The 20261-nt window shown below is 38.3% G+C and overlaps 1 protein-coding gene across 5 annotated transcripts in view; it reads right to left on the bottom strand.

The window, feature by feature from the left end:
- LOC127832274 (BRCA1-associated protein-like) overlaps positions 1-20261 on the bottom strand; it is a 42809-nt gene that overhangs the window by 7766 nt on the left and 14782 nt on the right. For all 5 annotated transcript variants that reach the window (XM_052357701.1, XM_052357664.1, XM_052357683.1 and 2 more), the window contains exons 8-15: positions 17282-17395; positions 12200-12265; positions 10971-11053; positions 9081-9156; positions 5498-5565; positions 3886-4066; positions 2360-2449; positions 979-1092 (exon numbers count right to left, since the gene is read on the bottom strand). In XM_052357701.1, coding sequence (XP_052213661.1) covers positions 979-1092; positions 2360-2449; positions 3886-4066; positions 5498-5565; positions 9081-9156; positions 10971-11053; positions 12200-12265; positions 17282-17395 — 792 coding nt within the window. The remainder of the gene's footprint in view (positions 1-978; positions 1093-2359; positions 2450-3885; positions 4067-5497; positions 5566-9080; positions 9157-10970; positions 11054-12199; positions 12266-17281; positions 17396-20261) is intronic.

The raw sequence follows: 20261 nt of genomic DNA, 5'->3' as shown, positions 1-20261 counted from the left end.
AGATATTGTTGGGATGAATCTTCTGACCAAGTTTCATGAAGATCAGACAATAAATGTGGCCTCTAGAGTGTTAACAAGATTTTACTATAGCCATATATAGCTATATTAGGAAAAATGCCCCGCCCCTTGGCAGCCATGTTTTTCAAGCAAACGTAACCATTTTCGAACTCAACCGTCATATCCAGAAAAGACATTTTCTGACCAAATTTCATGAAGATTGGACCAAAAATGTGACTTCTAGAGTGTTCACATGTTTTCACTATTATACATATAGAGAAAACTGCCCCGCCCACTGGCGGCCATGTTTTTTCACCGATCTGGATCATTTTCGAACTCGTCCGAGATATCAATGAAACCAATGTTTCCACCAAGTTTCATGATGATTGGGCAAAAATTGTGACTTCTAGAGTGTTCCCAAGGTTTCTCTATAGCCATATAAGGAATACTGCCCCGCCCCCTGGCGGCCATGTTTTTCAACGGACGGGAACCATTTTAAAACTCAACCAACATATCATTTTGACAAACATTTTGACAAAGTTACATGAAGATTTGGCATCAAATGTGACTTCTACAGTGTTCACAAGGTTTTTCTTTTTTTTGACCTAGTGACCTTGTTTTTGACCCAGCATGACCTAGTTTCGAACTCGAGGCAACAAATGGGAAAAATGTTCTGACTGTCACCAAGTTTCATGAAGATCGGACAATAAATGTGGCCTCTAGAGTGTTCACAAGGCAAAATGTTGACGACAGACGACGCACGACAGACAAAAGGCGATCACAAAAGTGAGTACCTAAAAATGAGAAATAAGTTCATCAATGTGCAGGACCATTGGGTCATGCATATCTACTTGTATGCTCAATCCTTATTACATATTTGACATTTCAATTAAAGTGTTTGTATAATGTTTTAGTAGTTGGCTCCACAAACTTATTACATTTTATACTGCAGTCATGCAAATGGTTAAGTTCATATAGTACCTGGACACATTTCTTCTCAGATTGCTGTTTCTCCTTGTTTGCTAATTCCAACTCCGCATGGAAATGGCTGCATTCTTTGGTGAGATTCATTTTCTCCTCCTCCAACACATGTACCTAAAATGCTTTGTTTCTATATGCCACATTTTGAAAAAACTGGGCTTAATGCATGTGCATTAAGTGCAATGCCAGATTAGCCTGTGCAGTCTGCACAAGGTAACCCAGAGGATACTTTCCGCTTTTCGGGTATTGTTCATTTTTAGTAAAACTCCAGTTAAGGCCGAAAGTTTCATCCCAGATAACTGCGCACGCTTATCTGCAACACTTTACACACATGCATTCAGCTCAGTTTTCATAGAAAGCAGCCCATATCATGTTTGATTTTTGCATGCCACAGTGTGACTTCAAGCCAAATGTCCAGACAATATTCCATGGACTGAATGTGATTTTCATCTTCGATGACATATTTTTTTGTGTGATTGCTAATGCAAGAAAATGTTGCGCACGCCACACTGGTACTAAAAGCAGTGCACGCCACACCGGTACTAAAAGCAGTGCACGCCACACCGGTACTAAAAGCAGTGCACGCCACACCGGTACTAAAAGCAGTGCACGCCACACCGGTACTAAAAGCAGTGCATGCCACACCGGTACTTAAAGCTCCAGGGTAGTATCTGGAACAGTGCGTCTCCTGTATCAAGCACTTAACCCCTTAACTCAAGAAGCAAGTCTTCTAGAGGCAATTGCCATATGGAAATTCCTTATGAACACAATCAAAACAAAACTATTGCCAAAAGGCCCCTACCTACGCAGGATCCAACATTTTCAGCAATATTTGAAGTATATTTGTTGCCATAGCAACCAGAATTCTTGACGTAAGAACAAAATGAAAAGACATGCATAATCTCCATATTGCCATCTATCCATTTTTCAAGTTTCATGAAAAAATATGAAGAACTTTAAAAGTTATCGCAGGATCCACCATTTTCAGCAATATTTCTAGTCTATTTGTTGCCATAGCAACCAGAATTCTTGACGTAGGAACAAAATGACATGCATAATCTCCATATTGCTATTTGTCCATGTTTCAAGCTTCATGAAAAAACATGAACTTTTAAAGTTATCCCAGGATCCAGAAAAGTGTGAGTGACTGACAGACTGACAGACATACAGAGCGTAAACCATAAGTCCCTTTCCAGTTTCACAGGTAGGGGACTAATAACAATTTACATACTTACATAATGCTTGTTATTATAACAGATTTTATGCATGAATTTTATTTCATCTGACATAAATGATTTAAAAATATATATTTTGTGTGAGTGTCACTATGTATTAATTGAAAGTAAACAATTTATGTGACACCTTAATAAACGCCTGCTACCTTTTCAAGAATTGTTCGCTCCACCTCATTCATTTTCTCCTCAAAGTACAGCCTCTGTGACTCCAACTGATTTGTCAGCAGGTATGTGTACTGAAATCAACACACTATGTACTATCATAACCAATATTTTTTAAACTCAAACAATATTGTTCCTTTCCTGAAAACATAATAGGTTTATTATATCCAATAACTCTTATTCAGCACCGTCATTCTTAATACAAGATTGAATGGAAATAGATTTTTTACACCAATCATACTAACTTTGGTATTTCTCAATGTTTCTTGAAAGTATATGAAATACAGAGAAAACACTCAAAAACAGGATTCTTTCTAAACTTGAATACTCAATCTCCACACTGGACCAGGGGTCTCGCGAGTGGGCGAAATGGGCGATTTCTTCGCCAAATAAATCTTCACTTCGCACATTAATTTCATGAAGGCGAAGTGACTTCTCCTCCTTTTAATGATTTACTTTGTGCCACACATTGACCGATTCAAATCAATTTGATGTAGAGAATTGGACACAGGAGGATTCTCAGCCATTAGTGCCCCATGTACAGGTCATGCAAAGTTGAACATTCAAAGGAACAGTCTGGAGCTATTACACATCTTGAAATTGTTAATATATGATGCCTTGATTAATTGCCTTCTGCTGGCTACCAATAACTACCGGTATGATTCAGCAATGTTAAATGGCCCATTAAAACAATACTAAGGAATGATCAAATGGGAAGATGTAACCTAGCACTGGCAATAAATATGGGGCTCATTTACAGGTCAGATTTGGAATCTCTGCTGTAAAATGAGATTTTAATGAATTTTTAATTTAAAACAAATATTTGAAACAAAATATTTATTTGATTTAATGTTGAATTGCTTAAAATTAACAAGGAAGTAAAAAGATTCTGTACATTACTGGCTTGTTACAATTGAAGTTTATTTGATACACCTTTTAAGGAAAAAAAGTAATTAAAAGTACAATCATAATCAACAATCAATGAGAAATAAGGAAAATGTTGGTTTTTTATACACTTAACATGTCTTATTGTATAAAACAAGTGAAGAGCTGATTGAAAGCTGAACAGAAACCACTAAGTTGCTGCAAAATATACGTAAAACTAAGATCTATGACGCAAATGTACCATTTCTCCCAAATATGTTACCAATTCTCCCTATTTTGGCTTTAGGGAGAAGTGACTTCTCCCTTAATTTTGAGCCTAGCTAGACCCATGTGGACGAATGCTTAAGTCCCTTTTTATTTTACTTGATATTTATATGTTAAAAATCTACCAATTACTTGAATCCCATGCTTTTTGAAAACTTGTTTATGTTCATAACATAATTGCTTGTCAATATGCATTAAATTTACCACTCAATATTGTTCTTGATCTTTGTTTCTTTAACTGTGATCATTATGCCAAAGAAGTGTGTACTGTAAAAATGTAAAATTAGAACATGTAAGGGGTCTACAACTCCTTTTGTGTAGCAAACAATCAAAACCTGATATAAAAAAAAAACATTCATACCTCCAGGTTTAGAGAGTCTACTTTCTCATCCCGAACTGGGTTCCCGCCTTCGTCGACTTGCACCAGTTTGCCATCAGACTTGTTCTGAACCAGTCTGTGCACATAGTTATCCCCTATGTAGTCCCAGACCTTGTTGTTTCCAAGCTCCATAGCATAGGTGTGCTGGGTCTCTTGAAAATGCCTGACATTAATATATATAAGCAACATTCTGTGAAAACTGGGCTTAATGCATGTGGGTTAAGTTTCATCCCATACTTGCCTGTGCAGTCCACTCATGCTAATCAGGGATAACACTTTCCACCTAGACTGTTTTGTTTTTTTAAAGACATCCTTTTAATTAACAAGAGATAAGTTTGCAAGAAACACAATGCCCCTTTGAAGCCATATATTTGACCTTGAAGAATGACATTGACCTTTTACCACTCAAAATGTGCAGCTCCATGAGATACACATGCGTGCCAAAAATATCAAGTTGCTATCTTCAATATTGCAAAAGTTATGACTAAGGTTAAAGTTTTTGGACAGAATAACAGACACAAACAATGTAAGACAGGCCAAAAACAATATACATGTACCCCCGATCATTCGATCCGGGGGCATAAAAATACCATAAAAGAGGAAAGTGTCGTCTCATTAAAGCCTGTGCAAAATGTATTTTTAATAATTACTGCAATAATAAGCACGTTTGTTTACAGACACATAACATTTGACCTAAAGAGAATTTAAATGTTATGCACAACTCTGTCATTATAATAAATATACCAAGTCTTGGGATCATAACTATCTTCAAAGTTACATCAGTTGCAGTTGGAAAGACATCCTAAGGAAGGGATTGACAAGTCTTGTTTGAGAAATTGCAGGATTCACTTATTGCACACTAAGGGACACTCAGACAAACAACCAGCGATAAAACCTATAGTCAGGTAGGAGACTCATAAACAAAGCAATACACTGCAATTTAATTATAATGTGGTTCGCAGGGATCAAAGATCCCGTTAGCGATATATCCGTCGCGTGATATAACTTGTCAGGTCATTCATGCATGTATATGTATGGATTAGCATAGTTTGGCAATTTCAAAACACGCTTTTTACCAACATCATTGAATTATGTCTTTTATCACATGCCACACCCTGTTTCCCATGCAATATAACCATTACATTTTTGTTTATATTACACATGTGTAATACAACATTTTTAAGCGTTTTCATTGGCTTGGCTTCGTTTATGGACCAATCGCATTTTGTTATTTCGCTGAAAGGACATTGCAATGTCAAATGACGTCACGAAATGTAAACAACATTCGTGATTTATCATTATGTTTGCGTAAATATTTATTTTACTTGCTCATTTACAAGCATGTGATAAAAAAGATCTGACACTCGTCATATCATACCATATTTTATTAAACTCGTCCAGGAAATTCGTTAGTAAGCGAGCCTTTACAAAATTCCTGAACTCATTTAATAAAATATGGTATGATATGACAACTCATGCCAGATCCTATATATATTCATGTGTTATACATATGTATATCATAAAAATATTGTCCAAATAAGTATTTTACTAAACAGATTACAACCATTAGCACAATCCTCAAAGCAATTATCACCTGTATGCATGGAGACCAACATATCGACCACAGCCAATGTTTCCACATATTAGGCAAATCCACAAACTCTGAAAAAATAGACACAAGCTCTACATAGGTATATTATTATTATACATCCACAATTCATTATGGTATGATTTAAAATAATTATTTAATAAATGTTTAACAGTATACCCATGGTGTAATATAGCTGGAATATTTTCAACTGTTTCTTAACAATGGTTAAGGTAGAAGCAGACAAATGCAATCATGTAATGTTGGATAGTATCAAATTCCTTCATACCATGTTGTTTTTGTCTGCTTACTTTAATTAATAATTAAACAATTATGATTTAAAAAAAAAATGAAATTAACAAATATCCTATCTTTGATTAATTAACAATATACTCAAATAAAATTAAGCAAAATATTGGTAAAAAATGCTATTGGTAAAAAAAATCATGTACATTGGGCCCTGCTCTGTGAAAAGGGGGTTTAATGCATATGCATTAAGTGTTGTCCCAGATTAGCCTGTGCAGTCCACACAGGCTAATAAGGGACCATACTTTCCGCCTATATTGGATTTTTGCTAAGAGACTTTCTTTAAACAAAAAATATCATAAAGCAGAGAGTGTCGTCTCTGATTAGCATGTGCCGATTGCGCAGGCTAATGTGGGACAACACTTTATACACTTGCATTAAACCCCCTTTTCACAGAGTAAGGCTAATTTTTATTGGCTGATTATCTGACATTCATTTCTAGAGACATGTCAACCATGCCCTTTCTCTAGAAATGGTTCATCAATAACTGGAATGTGTTGTTTTGTTCATGAATGTTTCCACCAAGTAAGGCACTTGAAGTACCATCACAAACAGTGACATTTTACAGTATTATCTTGAAAGCAATTCTAGATTTGTTATAATATTGAGAATAGAGTTCTATTTATTGTCTGTCTCAAACTTCTGTATTTTGTCAGCTAAGGAATTCAGTAAAATGAATCACCATGGAAGTTTATAGTTAAAGCTTTTAATTTTGTAATGGCGATAAAATTGAGCTCCACTCCAGGAAAAGTGTTAAATTAAAGTACGTAAAGCCTCGTCCCATCAAGATCTTATGACACAAATGACTCTACATTGTATATTCACCTTTGGCCTGAAAACTCCACTAGTATTGGAAAAAACTGCCCAAAGGTATGAAGATGCCCCAGTTCATAAGCTTGTTTATATGTTCCCAAAGTTTTTATCCCTCTAGATGGAACAAGAAACCGTCGGAGACGGGTGATGCTCCCCAAAGTGTTTTTTTGTCACAATACTGCACTATATATTCAGATAAAAGGAAACGTCTTGAGGGCACAGTAGTTGAGGGGACAAGAATTTTTTTATAGAAAATTTCAAAGGGCCATAACTCTGTGAAAAATCATTCGACCAAAACCCGCTGATATTATTGCACATCTCCTCTTGGTAGTGAATGTTCCCATAAAGTTTCATTGAATTCCGGTCATTAGTTGCTGAGAAATAGCCCGGACAAAAATTGTGCACGTACGGACGGACAGACACACACACGCACGGACTATATGCTCCCCCCAAAATAGACGTTGGGGGAGCATAAAAATATTTTCAGTAAAGGGCAACAGTTAGGAGTGAAAAAGCAGAAATATCTATGCCAAAAGATCATTAAATGGGGGCATTTATAAAAACACTTTTCAAGTCTTTTTTTGCAAAAAGAGATTTTGTGGGCTGGCCTTTATCATACAATACATGCCATAATTTTTCAGACCAATTCCGGGACATTGAGTTAAATTGTCCGGGACTTTTGCCGATTTTCCGGGACATGTATAAAATGTAGCAATATTTATAGACATATGCATTTTCGGTACATTTTTTTTTTGTGTTTCGCATCGTTAATTGCAAAGGTTCGAAAGCCTATCCGAAATACACTTGATCTATTATCGTCAAATTAAACATTACTACTTCCGTAACTAGAAACAAGCCACGTGTTTTCAGTGTAAGCGTTCTAAACATAGATGGTGACGTCACTGCGTTATTGTTATTAAGACCGGTGTGTAACGCGCAGTTGTTGATTCGCCTTTATTCATTTATAACATTTATATAATAAAAAAATACAACAATACAGTACCGTTAGATCGTCAACTCAAATCAATTCACAATACATACAACCAATCACAAACTTTGTCAGTTAGACGTGCGAACATTAACTGCTTTTAATTTTTTACTAAGCGATGTTGGACTTCAGATGTGTGAACAACCATCCTTTGCCCTTGAGCAGTGAGAAAAAATGACGTAGTAGATTAAAGTCAATTAACAACCACATTAAACAATGCCGCCTTTTCGGTTTGACCGCAAACGTGAGACAATCGATATGATAACAGAACCCCTGTTAATTGATCGATTTTGACACGTAGCGTAGTCTGCCTATTCGGGTAGGCATTGTCATGGAGACGCTGCAGATATACACAGATTCGAGGTGCAGTTAAGCCTAAGATAAGGTACATGTATAAATGGATTTTGTAAATTCCGGGACATTTGACAGATTTCCGTGACAGCGGGACAAGTTCTTCATTTCTGGGACTGTCCCGGACAATCGGGGACGTATGGCATGTATGCCTTTATTTTTTACAAGAGATGACATGACAAAAAATGAAAACCTTTGTAAATACCTGGTAAAGGGTCTTCACAACGCCTTATTATAGGTTATGACTATAAGTCAGTTACTCCTTAAATGTAAACAAACTCAGGCCTTTCATATTATTTTTAAAAGCAATTGTCAAATGATTTGTAAATCTTTGTTTTTCAATAACATCCAACAAATTATAATTTGATTGAAATGATTTGTTCTTCTTATTTTATTTATAATAAAGATTTTTATTAAATAATTTTTCCCCAAGTTGGTGAAATTTTTGTACGAAAAAAATCCCAATTCAGATATTGCATTTTTTCCCAAAACGGCTAAGAAAAGCCTGAAACTAGCACATTAACAAAGCTTGTCACAGTAATGCCAAATCCCCGCCGAAATGTGTTTGCTTGTATGACAACATTTGTTTTAGAGAGTAGAATAATATTTGTAAAAACAAATAAAGGGAGATAATTCATTATGCTCCGGACAAAAATTTACTTTGATATTAAATAAAGGGATATAATTCAAACACTAAGGTAGATAGAGTTATGGTTCTTAGTCACTACACTTCTCCTACTTGCCATCTGTTTAAGTTTCAAGTTTCAAGTAAATCCCTTTGGTAGATTTACAGTTATGCTCCGGACAAAAATTTACTTTAAAATTATATAAAAGGGGAGATAATTCAAAAACTAAGGTAGATAGAGTTATGGTTCTTGGTAACAGCACTTCTCCTAGTTGCCATATGTTTATATTTGAAGTTTGAAGTAAATCCCTTTAGTAGATTTAGAGTTATGTTCTGGACAAAGTTTCAGCCGGACGGACAGGACCAATTACTATATCCCCTCCGAAAAAAATTTTGGCGGGGATTATATGATGAGAAGGGGGCCAAGCTGGAACAGTGACTTGCCACTTAACCCACCTAACTCAAACATGGCTTTAAGCATAGAGAACATTTTACAGTGTAATCACCTCATGTGATCCACATTTCATACAGCGGTTGTCTGCCACCTCCTCTGGGGTCTGACAGTAGCGGCACACAGGGCAGCTGGAGGAACAGTTATCACCATATTATATATGTGCCTTGCTCTAGCCTCTAGGACAAATGGGCTTAATGCCTGTGCGTAAAATGTCGTCGCATATTAGCCCGAGCAGACTGTCTATACTTTCCGTTTAGACTGGATATTTGGTTTTGAAGAGACTTAATTACAACAAAAAACTCATTAAAAGTGGAAAGTGATATATCTTTGTGAACTGCGAAGGCTTATCTAGGATGAGTCTGGATCACACTTAACGCAGATGCATTAAGCCCCATTTTCCCATATACAGTCCACTCTCGTTATCTCGACATCGGATATCTCGATATTCTCGATATGTCGAAGTAAGCTCAATGTCCCATTTTTTTCCTTCTTTATCTATAGAAATAAACATCGCTTATCTCGATTTTCGTAAGGTTGAATAATTCGATATGTCGATATAAAATTTTGTCCCGAGTCCCGATTTAACATGTATTTACTGTGGTTTATCTCGAAGTGCAAATAACTTTTCCAGTGTCAGCAAAAGGTGAGAAACTTTTCCTTTGATACTTCACCGTCCTGCTTCGCCCGGCTGCTCCCGATACTGTGCGGTAGGAAATTGATCCGTTAATTGCATCAATGATCACACGTTTGTAATGTCGTTAGCCATTAACACTTGATTAAGGCCTGTCACTTAAAGTGTCACTTTAACATCAATTAACTACAATTAATACACAGCCTGCCGAAAGGCCGAAAGACTAATTGTTTTTACAAACAACATTCCAAAATGCATTGAGTTATATTTTTGCGTATATACACCGTCGTTTACTCGACAGTTAAGAAAAATTATAACTGCATGTGTTCATGCAATTCTGTAATACTTAAAACGTCATTTTAAGCATTTAAATAGCAAAATTAATCGTGCCTCGAAAAACGCGTATATATCAGGAAGAGAGTATTATGCCACACGGTGACGGCTTTAGTTAGATCACTTAGCAGGTATTAAGATGTTAAAAACAAGGTAAATTTTCGTCTCATTTTTTCTTTGAAAACGCCTAATCGGATATCTCGAACTCTCGTTATCTCGATATTTTTTCTTGTTCCCGCCGACTTCGAGATAACGAGAGTGGACTGTATATATATATACTAATACATAGTGCCAGTTACGCGGTCTTGGTTGTTTTCAGACTATGCTTAAGGGGTCAATATTAAAAACAGGGTCTGTATACAACCCCGCGTTCAAGGCACCTTTAATTACTATAAGGGGGGTGTAGGGGAGGTAATGCAATCAAATGTCACAATAAGGTCTTATATCGAAAACCACAATCACGTCTGAAATTGAAATTTTGTATACCTCGCAATTAATGTTGCTATATATTTCCTTGTATGAGACATTAAATAAATGGCGTATTTATATATAATACTATATTAGGTACCCCTTTATACCTTAATTCGTGTTAATATCGGAAAAAAAAGGGCATGTATTTAAAGTGGGAACCCCATGACCTATTTCTAAATCAGAGATCCCGTAACTGGCGATATGTGTGAATATATATATATATATATATTTTTTATGTAAAAATTAAATACATATTTAACATTCTTTGTTTTATTTGGCAATTTAAAAGTTGGTTATTTACACATTTTTAATAGACATGTGCTATAAAACACTTCACTTATATCAACATGCAGAGAAATTAATTATCTGTGTTGGAATTTAAATCTACACATATGTGAAAAGGTCCTTTTTTCAACATAATACAATAAAGAACGAGGACACAAATGCTAAATCATAAGTTTTAAAAATAATATTTCAATACATTTCTCTATGCTCTCCTATATTTACCTGGTATCAAACCACTGGTGGAGGCAGTCAACATGGAACGAATGATTGCACAATATAGTCAGAATTCCAGCAACAGATTCTTCCTGTAACAACGGTGCAGAAACAGTGGTGATTACTAAGAATTAAATCTTACCTTTATTGTTAGTTTGTTCATTGCCATTGACTTATTTGTATGTTGTTTTTTTGCTGTTTCCAACAGTATTTCACAGCAGTAAGTTTACTTGCTTACACTTTTCCTGGCGAGGCTGGTTTGGCAGAACAAAGTGCACATACATATGCCAGTAACTTGATTCAGAGGTATGGTGATAGCAAAAATGTCATGAAAATTTTTCACATTTGTTTACTGTATTTGGACGGGTAAGAAATCAAAACCGCTGTCACTGATTAAAACATTTAACATACAAGGTCAGCTGTACAAAAGATTAGACCACGACATTTTGGATATGACTTCAAAGCCTTTGAAGGACAGCTTTGGAACACAACACGTTAACGTACAATTTATGGGAAAATGGGACTTAATGCATGCACAAAGTTTTGTTTCAGATTAGCCTGTGAAATCTGCACAGGTTGATCAAAAACACTTTCTGTCTTAATTTAATCATTTAATTTAGAAGAGATTTCCTTTACACAATACATATGATAAAAGCACAGAGTGTCTTCCCTGATTAGCCTGTGCAGACAACACTGGCTATTCTGGGTCAACAGTTTAAGCATATGCATTAAACACCCCTTTTCCCTGAGCAAAGCTCAATCATAAATTTTGATAATCTCCACTTTGACATCAAGGCAAGTCAAATACATGTTCACTTATTTGCACCATTACAATCAAACCAAACTTATTAAACTACATAATACAATTCAAGAAATGTTGTCTTTTTACTATCATAAACTTAAGTATTTTATGAATGGGGGTTATCTCTAAGTGGCGATAATACAAAACAAGAACTGAACATTTTTGTGTGTGCTGTGATGAAGAGCATTACAACTCATTTCAAGTCACACTATATTAACATTTGGAAATATATTTAGAGGGACAGCTTCTTACTTAATGATGCCCATTATTTAAGTTAATATGTAATATTCAGGATCATAGTAAATTGTATTATATCAATACATTAACTACAAAACTGAATAATCACTACAATTATTTTGTTGTAGTGGATTTAAAGATTTAGATGAGTCTGTTCATACCAAGGTATAGCTGTACAACACCTATATTAACGCCCTACCATTCTCTCCAGGCAGACGGGGCAGTTGGGCAGCTCTGTCATCCCAGGTATAGCCATACACGCGTTCTGAAATACAAACATGTGTGAGTCTTGCTCAGGGACCAGGGGGTTTAATCCATGTGCGTAAAGTGTTGCCCCAGATAAGTCCGCACAGGCTTACCAGGGAAGAAACTGCGCATATATGGTATTTTTCATTTAAAGGGAGCATCTTTTACGCAAAAATACAATTTAGGCGAAAAGTACCATTTGTGGGCTGCACAGGCTAATTAGGCACACCACTTTACACACATGTATTAAGTGCCATTTGTGGGCTGCACATGCTAATTAGGGACACCACTTTACACATGTATTAAGTGCCATTTGTGGGCTGCACACGCTAATTAGGGACACCACTTTACACACATGTATTAAGTACCATTTGTGGGCTGCACACGCTAATTAGGGACACCACTTTACACACATGTATTAAGTGCCATTTGTGGGCTGCACAGGCTAATTAGGGACACCACTTTACACACATGTATTAAGTACCATTTGTGGGCTGCACAGGCTAATTAGGGACACCACTTTACACACATGTATTAAGTGCCATTTGTGGGCTGCACAGGCTAATTAGGGACACCACTTTACACACATGTATTAAGTACCATTTGTGGGCTGCACAGGCTAATTAGGGACACCACTTTACACACATGTATTAAGTGCCATTTGTGGGCTGCACACGCTAATTAGGGACACCACTTTACACACATGTATTAAGTGCCATTTGTGGGCTGCACACGCTAATTAGGGACACCACTTTACACACATGTATTAAGTACCATTTGTGGGCTGCACAGGCTAATTAGGGACACCACTTTACACACATGTATTAAGTGCCATTTGTGGGCTGCACACGCTAATTAGGGACACCACTTTACACACATGTATTAAGTGCCATTTGTGGGCTGCACACGCTAATTAGGGACACCACTTTACACACATGTATTAAGTACCATTTGTGGGCTGCACACGCTAATTAGGGACACCACTTTACACACATGTATTAAGTACCATTTGTGGGCTGCACACGCTAATTAGGGACACCACTTTACACACATGTATTAAGTACCATTTGTGGGCTGCATACGCTAATTAGGGACACCACTTTACACATGTATTAAGTGCCATTTGTGGGCTGCACAGGCTAATTAGGGACACCACTTTACACACATGTATTAAGTACCATTTGTGGGCTGCATACGCTAATTAGGGACACCACTTTACACATGTATTAAGTGCCATTTGTGGGCTGCACAGGCTAATTAGGGACACCACTTTACACACATGTATTAAGTACCATTTGTGGGCTGCATACGCTAATTAGGGACACCACTTTACACATGTATTAAGTGCCATTTGTGGGCTGCACAGGCTAATTAGGGACACCACTTTACACACATGTATTAAGTACCATTTGTGGGCTGCACAGGCTAATTAGGGACACCACTTTACACACATGTATTAAGTGCCATTTGTGGGCTGCACACGCTAATTAGGGACACCACTTTACACACATGTATTAAGTGCCATTTGTGGGCTGCACACGCTAATTAGGGACACCACTTTACACACATGTATTAAGTACCATTTGTGGGCTGCACACGCTAATTAGGGACACCACTTTACACACATGTATTAAGTACCATTTGTGGGCTGCACACGCTAATTAGGGACACCACTTTACACACATGTATTAAGTACCATTTGTGGGCTGCATACGCTAATTAGGGACACCACTTTACACACATGTATTAAGTACCATTTGTGGGCTGCACACGCTAATTAGGGACACCACTTTACACACATGTATTAAGTGCCATTTGTGGGCTGCACACGCTAATTAGGGACACCACTTTACACACATGTATTAAGTGCCATTTGTGGGCTGCACAGGCTAATTAGGGACACCACTTTACACACATGTATTAAGTACCATTTGTGGGCTGCACAGGCTAATTAGGGACACCACTTTACACACATGTATTAAGTGCCATTTGTGGGCTGCACACGCTAATTAGGGACACCACTTTACACATGTATTAAGTGCCATTTGTGGGCTGCACACGCTAATTAGGGACACCACTTTACACACATGTATTAAGTGCCATTTGTGGGCTGCACACGCTAATTAGGGACACCTCTTTACACACATGTATTAAGTACCATTTGTGGGCTGCACACGCTAATTAGGGACACCACTTTACACACATGTATTAAGTACCAATTGTGGGCTGCACACGCTAATTAGGGACACCACTTTACACACATGTTTTAAGTGCCATTATCCCAGAGTATAGCTCATACATAACAATAGAGCTGTTAATGAAAGTAACATAATATGAATATAGAACATTTTTTGCTATGAATTGAAAAGCTGAATGATCGTGTAATATTTTACAAGCTACCAATCAATTCACAAACTCAGAACATTTGCAGCTTAGTTACTTACTTGCAATATAACAACATGGTAGCACACATTGGATAGTCAGTATTGATGATATCAACTTTGTTCTTATCAGTAAACATAGTTTACATTTCACATGGTTGACTACCAACAAAATACTCTGGTAGCATTTGGGCAGCCTGCTCATTTCAAAATGTAAATCACTGCTGTAAAAACATGTATACTGTTCTTTACAGTCACATGACTTTTAGCACAAGAAAATTTTAACTGATGGGGACAACTTACCACCAAACATATATATACCTCTGTAGCATAACTGCTTAAAAAGCTGATTCACATTTCAAGCCAATAACAATTAAGATACAATTTTAACCACTTACATACAACTTCTGTAACTAAAACATCTGCAGCCTGGCTAGCTCAGTTTGAACATAATTAAACTTCTCATTAGCCAATCCCAAGTTTTCTCCCTGATTATATAAGTTATCTTTGGTTTGGTCATGCAGTTATTTGAGTCATGTTCTGAGAAAACTGGGCATATTGCATGTGCGTAAAGTGTTGTCCCAGTCGCACAGGCTAATCAGGGACGACACTTAACACACATGCTTAAAACCCCATTTTCACTTGCATAATTATGTACACTTGTCAACAAGCACACCTATGAAAAGTGAGATTTGATTAACTGACCTCCATGACAAGATTGAAATACCATTGACAATTACACAAAATCCAAATGACAGATCATCTGCAGCTGTCATGTACCTCAGACTCCTTCAGCATCTCCACCTGTCCTACATACACCAGGTGGCACACGTCAGTCCCTATACTGTCACGTACCTCAGACTCCTTCAGCATCTCCACCTTTCCTACATACACCAGGTGGCACACGTCAGTCTCTATACTGTCACGTACCTCAGACTCCTTCAGCATCTCCACCTGTCCTACATACACCAGGTGGCACACATCAGTCTCTATACTGTCACGTACCTCAGACTCCTTCAGCATCTCCACCTGTCCTACATACACCAGGTGGCACACGTCAGTCTCTATACTGTCACATACCTCAGACTCCTTCAGCATCTCCACCTGTCCTACATACACCAGGTGGCACACGTCAGTCTCTATACTGTCACGTACCTCAGACTCCTTCAGCATCTCCACCTGTCCTACATACACCAGGTGGCACACGTCAGTCTCTATACTGTCACATACCTCAGACTCCTTCAGCATCTCCACCTTTCCTACATACACCAGGTGGCACAAGTCAGTCTCTATACTGTCACGTACCTCAGACTCCTTCAGCATCTCCACCTGTCCTACATACACCAGGTGGCACACGTCAGTCTCTATACTGTCACGTACCTCAGACTCCTTCAGCATCTCCACCTGTCCTACATACACCAGGTGGCACACGTCAGTCTCTATACTGTCACGTACCTCAGACTCCTTCAGCATCTCCACCTGTCCTACATACACCAGGTGGCACACGTCAGTCTCTATACTGTCACGTACCTCAGACTCCTTCAGCATCTCCACCTGTCCTACATACACCAGGTGGCACACGTCAGTCTCTATACTGTCACGTACCTCAGACTCCTTCAGCATCTCCACCTGTCCTACATACACCAGGTGGCACACGTCAGTCTCTATACTGTCACGTACCTCAGACTCCTTCAGCATCTCCACCTGTCCTACATACACCAGGTGGCACACGTCAGTCTCTATACTGTCATGTACCTCAGACTCTTTCAGCATCTCCACCTGTCCTACATACACCAGGTGGCACACGTCAGTCTCTATACTGTCACGTACCTCAGACTCCTTCAGCATCTCCACCTGTCCTACATACACCAGGTGCACACGTCAGTCTCTATACTGTCACGTACCTCAGACTCCTTCAGCATCTCCACCTGTCCTACATACACCAGGTGGCACACGTCAGTCTCTATACTGTCACGTACCTCAGACTCCTTCAGCATCTCCACCTGTCCTACATACACCAGGTGGCACACGTCAGTCTCTATACTGTCACGTACCTCAGACTCCTTCAGCATCTCCACCTGTCTTACATACACCAGGTGGCACACGTCAGTCTCTATACTGTCACGTACCTCAGACTCCTTCAGCATCTCCACCTGTCCTACATACACCAGGTGGCACACGTCAGTCTCTATACTGTCACGTACCTCAGACTCCTTCAGCATCTCCACCTGTCCTACATACACCAGGTGGCACACGTCAGTCTCTATACTGTCACGTACCTCAGACTCCTTCAGCATCTCCACCTGTCCTACATACACCAGGTGGCACACGTCAGTCTCTATACTGTCACGTACCTCAGTCTCCTTCAGCATCTCCACCTGTCCTACATACACCAGGTGGCACACGTCAGTCTCTATACTGTCACATACCTCAGACTCCTTCAGCATCTCCACCTGTCCTACATACACCAGGTGGCACACGTCAGTCTCTATACTGTCACGTACCTCAGTCTCCTTCAGCATCTCCACCTGTCCTACATACACCAGGTGGCACACGTCAGTCTCTATACTGTCACGTACCTCAGACTCCTTCAGCATCTCCACTTGTCCTACATACACCAGGTGGCACACGTCAGTCTCTATACTGCCACGTACCTCAGACTCCTTCAGCATCTCCACCTGTCCTACATACACCAGGTGGCACACGTCAGTCTCTATACTGTTGAACAGCGTGTTGTTGTAGGCATCATAGTACTCATCAGCCATTGCCTAGAACACAATTGAAGAAAATGGTTACTCAAGATGAAGTTCTCAGTCACTAAGGTGATTAACACTATCATATACTGTTCTGATAATGGCCTCAATTTTAAACTTGGTCTACGAAAGTTATGCCAAAATCATACAAAAAACAAGGGACAAAATTGTCACAAAACCAGGTTTTCAATGTGAAAAAAAAGTCTGATAAAGGGAGACAACTCAAACTGAACTGATTGTTTATAATTAAGCCCTTTTGTTTTAAAATAAATCTATTTTTAGTCGTGGTGACCTTGACCTTGGAGATATTGACGTAATTCTTTTATGCGACAAACCGTCCCATGATGGTGAACAAATGTGCAAAATGATTTTAAAATCTCACAATGAATGACATAGTTATGGCCCGGACAGGCTCATTTATGGCCATTTTTTACCTTTGAACTCAAAGTGTGACCTTGATCTTAGAAATATTGACGTAATTCTTTTGCGCGACACACCGTCCAATGATGGTGAACAAATGTGCCAAATGATTTTAAAATCTCACAATGAACGACAAAGTTATGGCCCGGACAAGCTTGTTCCGCCCAGCCGCCCACCAGCCCGCCCGCCGACATTCGCCAATCTAATAACCAGTTTTTTCCTTCGGAAAACCTGGTTAACAAATCATTAGGACTAACATATGCAAATACTAAATGTATACATGTACAGTATAGCCATAACGTGTCACCTTGGTAAATCATATTTTAAAATGATGTAATTAAATGTATTTTATCATGAATAAAACACAAATCTTGCAAGTTTAAGTGAATTGCAATTTTAATGATGCAGACACTAAGCACAGTTATGAATTGCACTATATAACCATACAAGGTTCATGAAGTGTGCACTGCACTATATACACCATACAAGGTTCATGAAGTGTTCTTGCACTATATACACCATACAAGGTTCATGAAGTGTTCTTAAATTTCACTTAAAATAAGTAAGATACTGAAATAACTCTAAGTTTTAACCCTTTGCATGCTGGGAAATTTGTCGTCTGCAAAAATGTCGTCTGCTGAATTTCTAAAATTAGCATTTTCTTTGATTTTTTTCAAAGAATACTATCAGAATAGCAAACAGTTTGGATCCTGATGAGACGCCACGTTCTGTGGCGTCTCATCTGGATCCAAACTGTTTGCAAAGGCCTTCAAAATTCGGTTCCAGCACTGTAAGGGTTAAGACACTAAAATATATTTAATTTGTAAATGTACACAAATTCAGATACACGCACAAATATTTCCAAAGGGGGTGTCTGAAAATATAGTCTGTCTAGTTACCCATTATAATGGACATAAGATATTACTGTGTACATGTATACCACTGGCCTAATATTATTCATCAAATTGTTTGTAAATAACACACTGTTGAGTATGAGTTATCAAAAGAATGTACAAGAGGCATTAAAAATTATCAAAGAGTAGCATTTGATATACTGTATTATGAATAGTTCTTAAATTCAACTAAAATTAACTACATGTATGATGATTTTGTTGTTTCTTCTTGAATTGTTGTCATGAGGTCTGAATCTTCAAATATGATGCAATAAAATTGAAGTCTATTTTTTAACTATTGACATTTTGGGCACAGGCGTATTGGCTTAGAGAACTGATTAATTTACATTTCTTTACAAAACAAGGGTTGTTTGTAAAACATGCATGCCCCCCATATGGGCTCTCCGTTGTAGTGACAGCCATTGTGTGAGTATGCTTTTGTCACTGTGACCTTGACCTTTGACCTAGTGACCTGAAAATCAATAGGGGTCATCTGCGAGTCATGATCAATCTACCTATCAAGTTTTATGATCCTAGGAATAAGCGTTCTTTAGTTATCATCCGGAAACCATTTTACTATTACGGGTCACCGTGAACTTGTCCTTTGACCTAGTGACCTCAAAATCGATAGGGGTCATCTGCGAGTCATGATCAATGTACCTATGAAGTTTCATGATCCTAGGCCCAAGTGTTCTTGAGTTATCATCCGGAAACCATTTTACTATTTCGGGTCACCATGACCGTGACCTTTGACCTAGTGACTTCAAAATCAATAGGGATCATCTGCGAGTCATGATCAATGTATCTATGAAGTTTCATGATCGTAGCCATTAGCGTTCTTGAGTTATCATCCGGAAACCATTTTACTATTACAGGTCACCGTGACCTTGACCTTTGATATAGTGACCTGAAAATCAATAGGGGTCAACTGCGAGTCATGATCAATCTACCTATCAAGTTTCATGATCCTAGGCATAAGCGTTCTTGAGTTATCATCCGGAAACCATTTTACTATTTCGGGTCACCGTGACCTTGACCTTTGACCTAGTGACCTGACAATCAATAGAGGTCATCTGCCAGCCATTATCAATCTACCTACTAAGTTTCATGATCCTAAGCATAAGCGTTCTTGAGTTATCATCCAGAGACCATTTTACTATTTCGGGTCACTGTGACCTTGACCTTTGACCTAGTGACCTGACAATCAATAGGGGTCATCTGCGAGTCATGATCAATCTACCTATCAAGTTTCATGATCCTAGGCCTAAGCGTTCTTGAGTTTTCATCCGGAAACCATTTTACTATTTCGGGTCACTGTGACCTTGACCTTTGACCTAGTGACCTGAAAATCAATAGGGGTCATCTGTGAGTCATGATCAATCTACCTATCAAGTTTCATGATCCTAGGCCTAAGTGTTCTTGAGTTATCATCCGGAAACCATTTTACTATTTCGGGTCACCTTGACCTTGACCTTTGACCTAGTGACCTCAAAATCAATAGGGGTCATCTGCGAGTCATGATCAATGGACCTATGAAGTTTCATTATCCTAGGCCCAAGCGTTCTTGA

The sequence above is a fragment of the Dreissena polymorpha genome, chromosome 1 (assembly GCF_020536995.1).
Source record: "Dreissena polymorpha isolate Duluth1 chromosome 1, UMN_Dpol_1.0, whole genome shotgun sequence".
NCBI lineage: Eukaryota > Metazoa > Mollusca > Bivalvia > Myida > Dreissenidae > Dreissena > Dreissena polymorpha.
This window is presented reverse-complemented; position numbering and strand designations above follow the sequence as displayed.